Raw genomic sequence first — 16,034 nt, forward strand, 5'->3', positions numbered from 1 at the left:
ATAATCACAAGCATTTTACTAATTGGGTAAGCAGCAATTTTCTTGATAAAATATATTCATTGAGTGATTGATGGAACGTACAACAGAAATGACACTGATTGCAAATCCTATTGTATATTAAAGCAGAGACATCATTTGAGCTTGAAAGAATTGGCGTCTAACAAAGTTTGTTTGCAAATAACAGCCTTAATGCAGCACTGTCTTTCTTTTTACGTCACTTTATTGCTTTTCCAGGACAGCTTTGAATATGATGTCTTTTGGCTTCTCGTATTCACTCCATTCCAACAAGATCACATGACCTAATGCTTCATGAATTCATAATTGTGTTGTTTTTTGTCCGCAACATATCACATGACGTGATGCACTGATGTGAACAGGTTTGTTATATGTCAGCCTCATATTCAAATCAAGATTGCTTCACATAAATTGTGTCAAGCAAGGGTCCCTAATCTTAAAATGCATCATTCCAACAGATGCATCATGCTTCTATTTATATTTCTATTTTTTGAGGGGTCACCAGTAGCAAGTCTGACTCACTTAGAGCTTCAGGCAAGATGAAACATGACCATAAAAAAAGTAGTTCTTTATGAGTATAGAATGCTTCAAGTTGCATTAGATGTGCAATAAGTTCAAACTCAAATCCAAACCAATTTATATTTTTCCAATTTTGTTATAATAATAAACAAATCATTTTGTTTTTGATAGTTCAAATTCTCCTTGGCTGTAAAATCAAAGTGAATCTGAATGTGCACGAGGCTTCTGCATTGAATCAATATAACAGTTGCACTCCACCCTCCTGCGCACACACAACCGCAAGCAGCTGCGTATGGACAATGAAAATCTTTGATTCCTTTATATGTTTATCTCAGTGCTAATCCCTTCACATCAGCCCCAACTGAGACTCAGAACACACATCAAAGACGACCCCTCGGGAGCGCTTTTCAACCAACGGAGGAGGACGACCCAACCTTCCACACATAGGCTTTCCCTCGCTTCCAACAGCTGAGTCCACCGGCATTAGAAGGAAGAAAGTTAATCGCACCTCTCATCCCCTGAACCAGCACATAGTCATTATCTCTGTCTTAATGAAATTCAGAGCTTCCTTCCTCCTCACAGCCACAGGGAAGTGGAGGGTGTACCAATACATAGTGTTGAAGCTGTTACTATAGAAAACCATACAAATTACTTTCATAATTGTGGCCATCAGAGAACTGGAAAATCGCCTTTGTTTTAATTTTTTTAATAGTACCATATAATTATTGGGGAATAATAACAGTGCCACTAGTGTCAAGAGATGGTGTGTTTTTCTGTGAAAAGTGAAAATGTACTAGCAATTAGATTTATTTGGTTCCTGGGGCATGAATAGCATCTAAGTTTTTTTTACTAGTTACAGGCAGCTCTGTTTCGACTCTTAACATCATCCTTAACCCACACCTCAGTGGGAGAATGTATATTTGATGGCAAAGGCACTTTCGGTATGAATTGTTGATGCTGGAAAAGAGAGAAGTGAGTTCATTTGAACCAGAACTGTAGTGCTTGTATACACATTAGTCATCCAAAAAGGCATTAAAAATCAATCTTTTGTTTTTTCACTGTTTTTTATATTGCTTTTAATTTTGGTTCTGATATTAACTGAAGTGAGATGTGATTTTGTGTGTTTCCATTGATTTGTTTTGCTTCATTTACTAAGGGACATTTGGAATTTCACTGGGATGTTCCTTCAATGGTAAATGATGTTTCTGGAGAAATAAAGAATAACGTCACCCTGTGAACATGAACAGCTGGATAGACAAAGTTTACATAAGCAAAAGCAAATGAGCATAAATTCCTGTCGCTGAAATTCAGTTACAGGATTTAGTGAGCACAGACTGTTCTTTCTCCGATTCATAAATATTAGAAACAGCATGAAATATTTAAATGCACAACCAAATGTGCACATGCTCACTCTGTACTCTGTATCCCTAGAATCTGACATGACTGGATTTCCATTCAAAATGTGAAAAGGGAATCGGGTCATGAGGAGGCAAATAGAAATGATCTGCAACAAGGTCCTTCAAATGCAGATAAATCAATGTTTCAAAGGTCTCATTCAAATGTATCTCCGGAGCTATTTTAGAAGAAAGCTCTAAGATATATTAAACAAAATCATTCTGATGATAGATGGCATTTAATGTGAAGTGTTTTGGAGAAGAAAGTTGTAGAAAACACTTAACTTTGCTTATTTAACTTTTGATGAATTTGTATTGATGAATTCCTGAATAGCAACATATGTTAAAATTCATATTGCCTACAGTTCTGGAAATGGCTGAGATTTACTAGGGGGACTCTGGGGAAACACAGTATGTTAAATTTTTAATCCTGCAGAAAATATCACTATATTTACGCATTCAATTTGCATAATGTTTGGAGGTTCTGCAGTTTGATTGATATTAATAGGAATGCACAGTAAAAAACATGATTTGTTTGAACCAAACTCTTCAAATAGTCAGTCATGAATAATATTATCCATCATAAAATGTTACAATTATTGACAGAAAATAAAGTGTTTTAGTCAAACACATCTAGGCTAATGCAATTCTGTTTCCATCTTCTCTCTTCGGTGATCTGTGAGTCATATACTGTAGAGTCATAGTGAGGAGCACACAGGGTGAAAAGATTAAAGATTAGGCTCTTGTTAAAACTAGGATACTTTCTGCACATCCAACTACGAACGAACAAATGTTATTAACGGACCACGAAGAGTACTCACAACATTACTGGATTCATCAAACACACATACAACATGTAGGGTGGCCTAGTTCTGCATTGATGCATTGCTGTTTTTTAAGTTAATTTAATGTTGTTTTATTTATTCTTTCATCTTTAAAGGATTGGAAAATCTTTTCCAGGGCTGTGAATATGTAATGTGTTTGGAGTTTGGCTATGACCCTCTGGTTGGAGATGATGTAGAGCCAAAAACGAGAACATGAGAGGGAAAAAAAGCAATTAATAATCTCTTCAGGAGACAGCATCTGCATGACCGCACATGCAAACTAACGGATTTCTTTCTTTTTGTTTGTGGAAATAACAGTTTAGGTTATACAGTCTGTGTCAGGATTCCGACAGCAGCGTTTGCATTTTTGTGATGTATCCGGTAAAATGTATTTCTTTATAGATTTTATTCAATTCAAATTTTGAAGACTGAACAGTTCACTACATAAGCTACAAACACAATTTCTCTCACATCCACAATATTTCAGATCTTATGGTGTAAATGTAGTTGTCATGTGTGTATTAATGAAACTGGAAAGCTACAGGATATTACTACTCACAAACACATATGAAAACACATTGTTCTTTCTGGCAGTATTGTGCAATCTGTTGCAGATGACAAAATCACACCAGCTGATTCTCTCATAATGACAATCATTACATTTCTGGCTCTGTCCATCATGTTTAGATGATTTTGCTGGCAAGCGGCAGACTGGCCACTAAACTGAACAAATGCATTCGTGTTTTTCATCTATAGTAAATTAACCACTAAAAATGGACGACCTCACATGTCAGTGAGATGCTTTTATATAGATTTCTGTACGTAAAAAACTAATATGTTATTTATAAAATTTTATGTTGTCATCACAAGGTATGCCCCTGGGTTCAGATGAGACGTCATAGCTCTGTTATGGCTTTATACTGGTGTATATAGAGTGGTTGGGACAATCTTAGAAAGAAATACTGCCATCTTGTGGTACTGGGAATATTTTTACTCTGTTATCATTTTTAAAACAAGATTGTGTACATTTCTCCAAAGATGTTATCTGAATACAGAATGAATAAAATTACACAGTTGTCCTCTATTTGATTTTATTTTCAACTAAATATAATATTTAAAAAAATCTTCATGCATGTCTTGGCACATTTTGGGAATGCAATTTCTGTGACAATTACTCAAATTATGGGAAGTCTAAGAATGGAAAAAATCAGACAGATCTGTAAAATTATCATAGCGCAAAACAAAACGTATTAACCGTCTTCGTCTAGATTAATGGTTCTAATGTCTTTCGTACACAAAGATACATATTTACATATGAAGTGTAAAAATCTATTAGAAGTTGTTTAATTTATAATGCGTAGTAATATGTGGAATAAATAAACAAGAATATTTGAACAAGTATTGCACTTTAAAAACAACATCAACAATACGTGCTTAATCAAACCAAAAAAGTGTATTGATAGACCTATAATTATCAAATATATATATATTATACTGAAATATATCAATTAGTAAGGAACATTTTCTAAATATTATTTAAGTTAGTTCATTTATTGGACCCCCAAAAAGCTTAGTCCAATTTTAAAATAAAATAAACCTCGAACGCCACACGTGAATACAATCTTCTGTTAATCTTCAATAAATCTTGACATAATCCTTGGTAGAGTCACAGTTCAACCAACACACATCATAATCTGACACCATAATGTCTCTTATATGCAGCTCTGTCCTCATGAGACATACTAGAACTTACAATAGCTTCATTATGTGTTGACTGGACTATAGAAAAGATATCTTAAAATTGCAAGTGCAAACACCGGAAACAATATTCCTAGATTTAATTGTGCGATTGAATGTTAAATATTTTTAAATGATTTAGCAGTACACAACAATACAGTATATGAACATGCAGAAAAGAACACAGTGAATCATTATTAGGCTATTAGACAACCATTCACCATGTCCAATTCACAAAACCAAAAAAAAGACACTGACACACATTGGAGGTTAGCAAAAAAGAATCAACTTTCTGTGCTACTGTAACTGAACTGAGACAGTGGGTATAATCAGAATGGAATACTATAATATTGCCTACTGAAATGCATATATAAACTCTATGCAGTTTGCAACAAACATTTAATGTCATATGACCTCACAGTACAAATGACACATTGGGTCTTCAAAGTGGAAGTTCACCCAAAAATCAACCTTGTGTGATTTTTTACTCACATTAGGTTAAACATGTTAAACATGAGAACTTCCGGCATCTTCGGAGCACAAATAAAGATATTTAGGAGACATACGAGATATTTCCAGGCCTCCTCATAGACATCATGGTGTCGGTTTTTGTCAAGGTCAAGAAAAGTACTAAAGACATTGTTAAATTGGTCCATCCGCGCATAGTGGCTCAGATAATTTGTGAAGCGATGAGAATGCTTTATGTACGAAAAAGAAACCAAAATACAGACTTTCATCGATATATTCCCCTTTGTCCTGCCAGTGATAGTGTATGGCACGCGTTCTTCATCGTCTTTTTGGACGAGAGCACTTCGACGTATCCGTAATAGGTTTGTGCGTCAAACGCCGCATGGGACTTGCCCCTATAAGATGCCAGCGCAGAAAAGTGCTCTCGTCCACGAAGAAGCCATACACTATCACTGACAGGACAGAGGAGAATATATCTATTAAGTCTGTATTTTTGTTTGTTTTTTGTACATAAAGCATTCTCATCGCTTCAAAAAAATTCAACTGGGCCACTATGCACGGATGGACCAATATAACGATGTTTAAAGTACCTTTCTGGACCTTGGCAAAAACTGACACCATGCTGTCTATGAGGAGGCCTGGAAATCTCTCGTATGTCACCTAAATATTTAGTTTTCCGAAGACGGCAGAAGTTCTCTAAACATGTTTAGCGTCATGTGGGTGAGTACAAATTCACACAAAGTTTACGCTTTAAATTGACTACACCACGGTTGCTTGACATCACATTTTTTTTGTAATTTGGCCCAAATTGCATCATTTTCGAGATAACGTCTGTAGTCCCAAGTAATTGCCTTTTATTTCAGTAGGTGTAAAGTCTTAAAAAATGTGTGTTATGCCGTACAACAAAACATACAAATATCATAAGCTTCTATTGACCACAAACCTTATTTTAGGCATTCACGCCAAAGACACATCAATCAAATTGACTTCAGGACTCCAGCACTCTATAGCCAAGGACAGTCACTTGGTTAGTATTAATGTACACCCACGATGGAGGTCTCAAAGCTGAGAGTCTGCCCCCAGTGTGTTGAGATCATCTCGGGTATACTTTTCTGCCCCAGAACGGAAACTTGAAGAGATCTCATCAAACGTCCGGCCCTTTGTCTCCGGGACCTTGAAGTAGGTGAAGACGAAGAAGATCAGCAGAAGGACGGTGAAGATGATGAATACGTAGGGGCCCGTCAGATACTGTTGAGGAAAAAGAGTAAGAGGACAAGATTGGGAGAACTTAAAGGAAGAAACATAATATAAGATCACATATATTTTTGTTTTCATACCTCAACATACTGAAAGCACATTCCCACCAAGAAGTTGGCACACCAGTTGGAGAAACCAGCGACAGCGAAGGCAGATGGTCGGGGGCCTTGACTGAAGAGTTCTGCCACTATGAACCATGGGATGGGACCCGGTCCGATCTCAAAGAATGCCACAAAACTGAAGATGGCTGCAATGCTCACGTATGACATCCATGTCACTTGATCCTGAGAAAAGTGTTAAATGTTGTGCAGTAAATATGCCCCTTACACATTACAATATACAAATATCTATGCATTAAAATGTATAAAAAAATATATACATAAATATAAACATATACATACGAGCAGTGCCATAGCAATAGTCATGAGAACAGAAGATCCAGCCATTCCCATCAACCCGATGAGATGAAGTGATCTTCTGCCAGCCCGCTCCACTATGAAGAGCTAAATTATGGCGGACACATTACATTTACTAACCATCAAACTAACCAGAACAGATTCAAAACACAACATATATAAATATAGCTTTAAAGTACAAGCCCAAGGGAAGGATTTGCTTTAACTTACAGACACAACTGTGAATGCCGTGTTCACAACTCCTGCACCAATGGTGGCATAGACAGGCTCAGATACTCCTGCCTTCTCAAATATAGCAGTAGAGTAATAAAAAACCTGAAAAACACAACCAGTTGTCGATAGGCAATAGTTTGGAGGATTGAATAGATTACAAGGTCGAGTTCAAGAGGAAAGCTCACAGCATTGATTCCAGAAAACTGTTGGGAGAGTTGCAGCATGATGGCGATGAAGATGGGCTGACGGTACAACGGGGACCGGAACAGCTCCAGAATAGTGACTTTCTTCTCCCTCATCATCTGTCTGCTCTCCTCTCTCATCTCCTGCATGTCCGCACCCACATCTTCAGTTCCACGTAGCCTCTTCAGCACTGTTTACAAGATCAAAACTAGTTAGGCTAAGAGTTATTTGTCACAACAACTTTTTTGCTGGATAAAATGTATCACTAAATGTAATATTTAGTCTCATTAAATTATATATTAGCTGTATAAGTTTATATACTGGCTTTTGACTCACTGCTCTTGGCTTTTGCCTCCTCGTTCTGGTTGATGAGGAGGTAGCGTGGGCTCTCTGGGCAGAAGGGCAGCAGGGCACACTGCAGGACAGCTGGGATAAAAGTGAAGCCCAGCAAAAAGGGCCACATTGTGGAATTCCCCAAGATGTCTTTAATGCCAAAGATCTAAAAAACAAGAAATGTCTCAATAAAACCAAGATTCTATTAAAGCAACAACAAAGCCACAACAAGTGTTAAAAAGGCTGTCTTACTACAAGAAACATGAATGCACCTGTGCCATGAGGATGCCAATAACAATGCCCAGCTGATGAAGAGTTCCCAGCGCCCCTCGCAAAGAAGTTGGGGCGATTTCTCCCACATACATGGGCACAAAACCTGTGGAAAGGCCAGAGTAAAGGCCCACAATAAAGCGTCCGATAATGAGCATCTCCCAGGATTTAGCCAGTTTGGAGAAACCCATTAAAGCGGCGGCTATGAAGGACAGAACATTTACAAAGAGCATTGAATTCCTCCTGTTTAAAAAAACGAGAGAAGACAAAGTTGAAAGGTACATGATTTCAGCACCTGAGTGCACATTTGTCATCTTCTGAACGGATGGTGAAGTTACCTGCCAAAGCGGTTGACAAATAGCCCCACCGAGAAAGAGCCGAAGATGCCGCCGACAGAAAAAATGGCCACTGATAAGGACCAGAGTGCAGTTAGTGAGCTTAAAGGTATGTACTCTGCATATCGTTCAAACCACGTCTCATTGTAGAAGCTTTCAATAATCTACAAAAGAAAAAATCAAAATACAATAACAATGCAGGTAAATTATTACAAAAATAATAGGTATCCGTTTTTATATGAATCTCAGAGTATTGTGAACGATTACATTTCAATCATTTACTCCAGCAGGGGAGCATACTTCCCTTAAATAAGCTATGCCATTGTGTTTCTCTTCACAAAGCAAGCAAAAAAGAAACATTCATCTTTAAAGGGGATAACGGGGTATCAAATACAGTATAAATCAGCACTTTTCACCTTACAACCAGTTTCCACTGTTTCCTTGTGCTTAGTAACTCTAATCTTACGATACAGTTCACAACATTGATGTCCTCGCTGACTCTTTGACATTCGACCTTCTTTATCTCATTATATCCTTCGGAATTTAAGGGGCGTGATTTCTGCTCTATTTATAGAAATCTCTCAGGAACCACGTAAGTGTGGGATTAACCCAAAAGCCATATAGGTTTCTTTATTACTATTATTTATAGCACAATGGTATGCAATGTAATACGTGTAAAGAAATAATAATAATTCATTACATTTATATAGCGCTTTTCTGGGCACTCAAAGCGCTTTACATTGAAGGGGGGAATCTCCTCAACCACCACCAATGGGCAGCATCCATCTGCATGATACTGCCATATTGCGCCATAACGCACACCACACACCAGCTTATTGGTGGAGAGGAGACAGAGTTACAAAGCCAATTGGTACATATGGGGATGATTAGGAGGTATATACATGGTATTTACAGGCGAATTTGGCCAGGATGCCGGGGTTATACCCCTACTCTTATTCGAAGGACATGGGATTGAGTCAGGGCCTCAGTTTAACGTCTCATGTTAGGGCGGTGCTTTTTGAGAGTATAGTGTCCCCATCACAATACTGGGGCATACTGTGAGCACCACCTGCTGGTCACACTAACACCTCTTCCAGCAGCAACCTTGCTTTCCCAGCAGGCCTCCTATCCAGGTACAGACCAGGCTCAGCCCTGTTTAGCTCCACTGGGCAACCAGTCTTGGGCTTCAGGGTGAAATGGCTGCTGAAATATACTGCAACCATCATGTTAAAAAAATATTTATGCAGCAGCACCAAGTCCAAATAATCAACCTACCAAACCGAAGTTAATAAATAAAAGTTTACTGTGTTGTGTTAGGGGTGTTTGTTTGCATAGAGAAAAGCTAATACAAATGTTATTGATAAATTGTTTTTGAATTATCTTTGCTTTATATTCAGTTATTGCATTTGCCCTTTTTATCAAAAACGACATAAATAAATAATAATCATTTCTAATGCTTCTCCTCAGACATATAGTTTGTGCTTGCCTTTTATGGAATGTAAGAGAGGCTCCTCTGAAGAGTTTCTAACAGTATAAGTGCTTGTCTATAATTAGAGAGCTCTTCATGTGTGAATCAGTACACTGTATCTTTACAGGCTACACTAGGACGAGGATTTCTAAAGCATTCAGTTAACAGCTAATCCAATATTAGCTGTATTATATAATCAACATACAGTATCAACATTACTATGAACACACAACACTTTAGTAAAAAATATTAAATATTACATGTTCTGCAATTAGATTTGTTTGAATCTTAAAGCCATGCTTCACTCCAGTCTTAGAACATACTATTATCTCAAAGCTGTACAATTAATGAGGGGTAGATATGAAGGATATAACATATTTTGCTGAATTATGTATTACTTGTTTTTAAACATATTATGCTATTATGCCTTTAACAAATACGTATATGCTTATTACACAAGTGCTTATGCCATGTCTGTAGTATGGTGAAGTGTACAGTAAATCGGAGAGTTCACCTTCTGAGGTGCATTGATGACTCCAGTGTTGTAGCCAAACTGTAAGGATCCGATAACAGCAGTTCCAACAGCCATCATCAGCTGCAAAGTTACTTGCTGTAAGGAACAACTTTTCAGTTAAACTGTGGAACAATATTTTCATTTAAAAAATACAGTAGGGCCAACCACAATGGGATTATTTGAGAAACTATTGCTGCAACATAGTAATAAGATGATAGCGGGAAACCCAGTTTCTCAAAGTCGGCAAGTATAATCCTATTAAATCTGGAAGCACCCGCACACGCAAACCACTGCAGGCTTTTACATAACGCTCTTAACAGCCTTCAAAGACAATGTTCGTGAAGATACGGTAGACCTGTTTACCTGCACGTATACAGTCAGATTAACTATATAAAATGGTGACCACTAAACCCTGGCATGTGGCACTGCACTGTACACACATTCTTACTGTATACAAAAACATTCTTACTGAATTATGAACATCATAATGACATCATTAGATGGAAAATAACAATTATTCTTGAGGTCTAAGAAGGTTAAGTCAGTGGTCTTTTATCTGTTTTCTATGTAATGCAGGTCATGATATGTACAGGGGCATGAAGGGCTTTGAAAGGTATATTATGGGCCAATAATAATATGGCCCCCTGCATGGTCCATGCTGTTGTGATCTGCTTTATGTGTTTACATGTTATGTTAAGCTTGGTTAGAAATGATGTAAAAACACTTATACAGGTTAATATATACAAACGCAATCAATTAATGTGCAAATAACGATTTCCTCAAGTGCTATAAATAGGCTATACAGAAATACGACCCACTGAACAATCAATCTAGGATTATATATTTAAACTGAGTTAAGCAAATGTGTTGAGATTTATAAAAGTTTTTAATAGCCCCCTTTCTTCAAGTCTGTTTCAATAATGAATGGCCCTCGTTCTCTTTAACACACTAAAAAACATCACGGTTCAAACAAAGTAAACACACACAGTTTTTATCAATGGACCATTTAGATCTGAAAGTGGCCTAGGTGACTGATGCAGGAAAATGTGACTTGTATCTGAAGGATCTCTAAATAGCATTTGTAAAATTATTTTTTTCAATCAATATTTTCCTCTATTCAAGGCATTGTGTTCTTTGTGACCTTAACTAACCTGCAGCTGTTCAATTCTACAGATGAGGATGGTATAGCCTGTACAGACACTATCTCGTTCTTTATTACATCAGTTTACTTTAGTGCAAAAAAGATAAATAATATTTTTTGTCAATATAACACAATGAGTTGATTTAATTATTCTGCATTCCTCTTTAAAGGTAACGGTCTGTTGCAACTTAAAGTGAATTCCCCACACATTTTTCCATTATATGAAATAGTATCAACCTATAGACATGTCATGGTTATAATGGCAAAATAACGAAAACTGATGAATGTATTGCAAAATGAAAATTCAATAAATTCATTTCTCTAATTAATAAAGATATAGATGAGAGTGAGTTTGTGTCAATATGTTTATAAATAAAAGACGTTTGGTTGTGACACAGTATTAGCACATTTACGGTATAGGCTATTAAAGAAATGATATCAAAACAACTGACATAAGTATTTCTAAATAAACTCGAGCATAATGTTAATTTGTGACGCATGGTAGACTGAGTATAGTAGAGATACTTTCTGCCTTTTCATCACTAGACAAAAACTAGATGCTAAAATGAAGTGATTTTTCACAGTCGCATGGTACAGTTGAGACACCCATTGTAATGTTTATTACGACCCTTCTTTAAACTCTTAAGTAAAACGACATACCTTTTTACTGGAGTCCATGATGGCAGGTTAAAAAATGATAAAAAACTTACGATGTCCTACTTTTGTCTTTGTATTAAACTGCGGTCTTAAAGTCCTCTTAGCAAAAATGCATATTAAATTCGCAAACTAAATTCAGAAAGCCGAAACACTTGATATCCACAATGGATCATCCCACTAGTCACCTTGAAAAAAATCCGTCATCTCTAACATCAATTATTCTTACAAAGTTATTCAGTCACAAGTGCACTAATGACACTGCCATCCGAGTAAAGCGGTTCATATAAATTCTCTAACACGGGCTCTGATTGGGTGTTGCTTGCTTACGTCTGACAGTACGGCGATATGTACACACACAAGCATGTTTGGAAATAGGCGGGACGTTCGGCTGCACGTATTCAACGGAGTGACGTTAAATGTGTCGATTTAATCGTTGTAATCTGGACAATCCTGACTGCGTGACTTGTATTTGCACAAGAATGAACATTGATTTATGCAGGAAAAAAATCATAATTAAAGCAAACCAGCAATCGAACTGTTGGACTCATTCGTTCATCCACGTAATATTTATTATTCGACTAAACGAATCAACAATTTTAATAATACATCGATATGCAAAACTACATTTATGTCAAGACAAAAGCAGGCTAAATATATTAGGATTAAGGACGTGTTTCTTACATGAAGTTTGACAAAGCTTTGACACCTATCTGATGTCAACATTATGTATTTGTTGGCAGTCAAGACAAAACATTTTTTTAGGAAATAAATCGAATGATTTATTGAAAACTGTACATCTAAGAAACGTTTTGGTAATTTTGGTAGTGCTTTGTCTTTGTTGTTTCATCTTTACATCACATCCAGTCTTTGTTCATCACAGTAGGAAAGAGTCCGGCGAAATTGTATGTAAAAGCAAAACATTCTCGTGCATTGTCGGGATTAAATAAATTTTCTTTGATAGGCATTGTAAACAATAACAGACAATCGTTGGATCAAAGACTGGGTGGGTTTGGTGGCTGTCAGTAGGTTGGTATTGTTCGGTAAATCAAAGATAAATCCATGCCACGATTTATTTCCTTCTTCTTTCCTTTGTAAATTAAAGGAATGTGGTGGGGATTATTTACAATTAGGAAAAAACAAAGCATATCAGTAGTTCTACGAATTTTAGCAGAAAGTTTTTTTCTGGTCTGGTGGATCCTCTGATGATTTAACTAAAATCTTCTTTGTTGGTTGCCATCATCTGTCAGGTATTATGAACACATTAAAAAAAAAAACTTAATCCATACATGACAGGGCAGTTGACTGCAGTACACATGTACTGCCTGCAGTCCACTTCACCCTTACCTCACTGCTATTTCTAAGGGGGAGCTGATAAAATAAAAATGTTATCCATTTTAAGCACATGAGTTCATTATTGAAAAGCGCATGCAGTGTATGGACAAGATTAACGGTTATAATTTTCAAAGTAACAATTCTGTCAATCAAATGTTATGCATTTACTAAAATGGGACTTCGGTTCAGTCATTATAAAAGTTGCTGGAATTAAACAAAGCATTTGCTAGATCATATAATTTAGAGGTTTGTCTGATGGTTGCCATAACGCCTTCTTGTGAAGTACAAGAATGTGTCAGGACATGATACTGTAATCCTCTGGTCATGTGACCTCTGAGCTTTAAGAAGCTGACTGACTCCACATCACTCCCTGACTCACCTTTCCATGACTGGAAATTTAACCCTATAGCTTTGTGGGTCTTCTTTACATGCAATATTCTTAAAGAATATTTTCTCCATCACTGCAATCTCGTACGTGTTCCATTAAATAACAATTAAATACCATCCACTGAAACCTGTCACAGAAGAAAGCAACTTCTCATTCACAACTCCTTCCTGGTGGAAGATTCTTATAATGCTGTCCGGTCAACCACATCTCTCACAGCCTTCAAAAAACTGACTTGAAACCCACGTTTTCTGTGAATACTTGACAGACAAATGAAAAAAAAACAAAATCACTTATTGCTCCCCGAACTCTTTGTAAGTCGCTTTGGATAAAAGCGTCTGCTAAAAAACTTCAGACTGTTACACTGAATTAATTTAAATGTGTATGTTCATACCATCAGGTCTCAAGTGTACATTTCTTCTACAAACTTGTAGTTTGGGGTCAGCCAGTTCATACATTCAAACAGAGAGAGTCAGGTCTGAGCTGGGCCAACCAACCAGATCAGGCAAGCATCTACACCCCTTTCTCTTTTTGTCTTCTTTTTGGCCATCTCCATTATCCACCCTGACAATGTGGCTGGTTATTTAGACTCATGGCACTGAATGAAAGAACATTTTTTGCAGATTAAATGGAAACTTTCACACTAACAATGACAGGACACAGACTAATAGAGAGGCCCATTCCAACTGAACGGGGTTTTCTTCTTGAGCAGTAGGCCTACTGTACCCTGTCTTTCATGAGGTCCAATTAGAGTTTGGTCCCATTTTCCCATTGAAATCTGTGAAACATATAATGGGCCTCTTATAAAGCATTCACTTGGAGACCACATAACCACCGAATGCCACTGTGCAATGGGCAGAAATCCACAACTTTGTGTTGGTGGTCTGGAACAACAGCACAACTTTAGTGGCACAATAGAAAGTCTAACGAAAGTGCTTTCTGTTATGGACTTTGGACTGAAGGATTTGGATTAGCGTTAAAAACATGCATTAAATATTCTAATAGCTGAGCCTTAAAGGAATACTTCACGCAAAAATGAAAGTTATTTCATAATTTGCTCACCTTCGAGTTATTTCAAATATGTTTACATTTCTTTGTTCTGATGAACACAGAGAAAGATATTTGGAATAATGCTTTTAACCAAACAGATCTCAACACCAAATGACTACCATAGTAGGAAAAAAAGAATGGTAGTTAAAAGTGCCCCAGAACTGTTTGCTGTCCTACAGTCTTCAAAATGTCTTCTTTTGTGTTCAATGTATTTTTTCCTACTATGGTTATAAGCATTATTCCAAATGCTGTTTTCATCAAAAAGAAAGAAATTCATACAGATTTGCAGCAACTCGAAGGGAAGTAAATGATGACAGGATTTTAATTTTTGGGTGAAGTATCACTTTAAATATGTAGAGCAATATTTGTGCTGATGGTGCTTGAAATGTTAAGATTTGACATCAGTTGTGTCACATTTTGTAGTGATTTTTATTGCATTGTCTGAAAGAGACTTGCAAAATAAGACTTTTCCCTTCGTTTTCATTCCTCTGGGTGGAACTGTTTGATAGAGGAAGTACGCAACACAAGACAAATAAAGTGTCTCCATCTATTGTTACAGAGAGCGTCTCTCCGGTTAAGGCACTGAGCAAGTCTCTTAGGAATAACAGTCAGAGGAATAATATTTTGTATAAGAACCCTGCTGCGGGAAGTGAATGGAGAACAAAGTCACAAAAACTGGACACATATATGCCAGGACCTCCCATGAGCCTGCAGGGAATAACTGTTTTTCTTCCTCTTGGTAAGCACAAATTCAAAAATAAACTCTGTCATTTACATCATGATAGACTAAACAACTCTTCCTGTGACTAACTCAATCAGAAAAAAGCTACAAGACGGTACTGTATATCTTAAACATGGGACCAAGCCGAACAACAAAATATCTGGCCATTTTGGTTCTGTACAAGGCCGTCCTCTAGTGACCGATTATAAAATGTGTTCATTTGTTTGAAGGCAGTCTTGAGTGTAATTATTCTTTTAATATGTACATGCAAATATTTTGATTAGCATTTAATATGACAATATATTATAACAACAGCAGCTATACATGTTCGGCAATTTAATAAACAGCTAAATAAAAGTTGCATGACCAGTAAAAAGTAGTAGATAATTTGTATGTATTTCCTATATCTTAGTAAAGGTCATGTGGACACTATATTTTGTTATATATTGTTACATACAGCAAATGAAAACAATGCTCACACTTTAGCTTAATGTATTTAGTTTATTAGCATTTCAAAGTTATTATTCATTATACAGTTTGCCTCATGATTATTTACTGACATACTCTGCATGTCTGATGGTTACAGAGTATTTAGTGCCATATTGAGTGGTATTGTTTTCCTCAGCCAGAGAAATTTGTGACCCTGCCGGTAAAAGCCCAGCTCAAGTCCCTTTTTTGTGAATAACCGTTTTCTACATAAAACCATTGTACGTAAAAATTGCTTTTTTCCATATGAATCATTTTATAGATTTAGTATTCCATTAAAACAACGTATTACAGCTTCCTGTTCTTGTCCTGGACA

The 16,034-nt window shown here is 36.7% G+C and overlaps 1 protein-coding gene across 1 annotated transcript; it reads right to left on the minus strand.

Moving 5' to 3' along the window:
- Positions 1-3,834: 3,834 nt before the first annotated feature.
- Positions 3,835-12,047, minus strand: slc2a1a (solute carrier family 2 member 1a). Its single transcript, XM_079477895.1, has 10 exons — positions 11,748-12,047; positions 9,947-10,042; positions 7,968-8,128; positions 7,632-7,872; positions 7,363-7,525; positions 7,029-7,216; positions 6,841-6,945; positions 6,616-6,717; positions 6,295-6,498; positions 3,835-6,205 (listed from the first exon to the last, which is right to left on the minus strand). The coding sequence occupies exons 1-10, from the start codon at positions 11,763-11,765 to the stop codon at positions 6,017-6,019; spliced, it is 1,467 nt and encodes a 488-aa protein (XP_079334021.1). The 5' UTR covers positions 11,766-12,047; the 3' UTR covers positions 3,835-6,016.
- Positions 12,048-16,034: the final 3,987 nt, after the last annotated feature.

The sequence above is a fragment of the Barbatula barbatula genome (assembly GCF_947034865.1).
Source record: "Barbatula barbatula genome assembly, chromosome: 17".
NCBI lineage: Eukaryota > Metazoa > Chordata > Actinopteri > Cypriniformes > Nemacheilidae > Barbatula > Barbatula barbatula.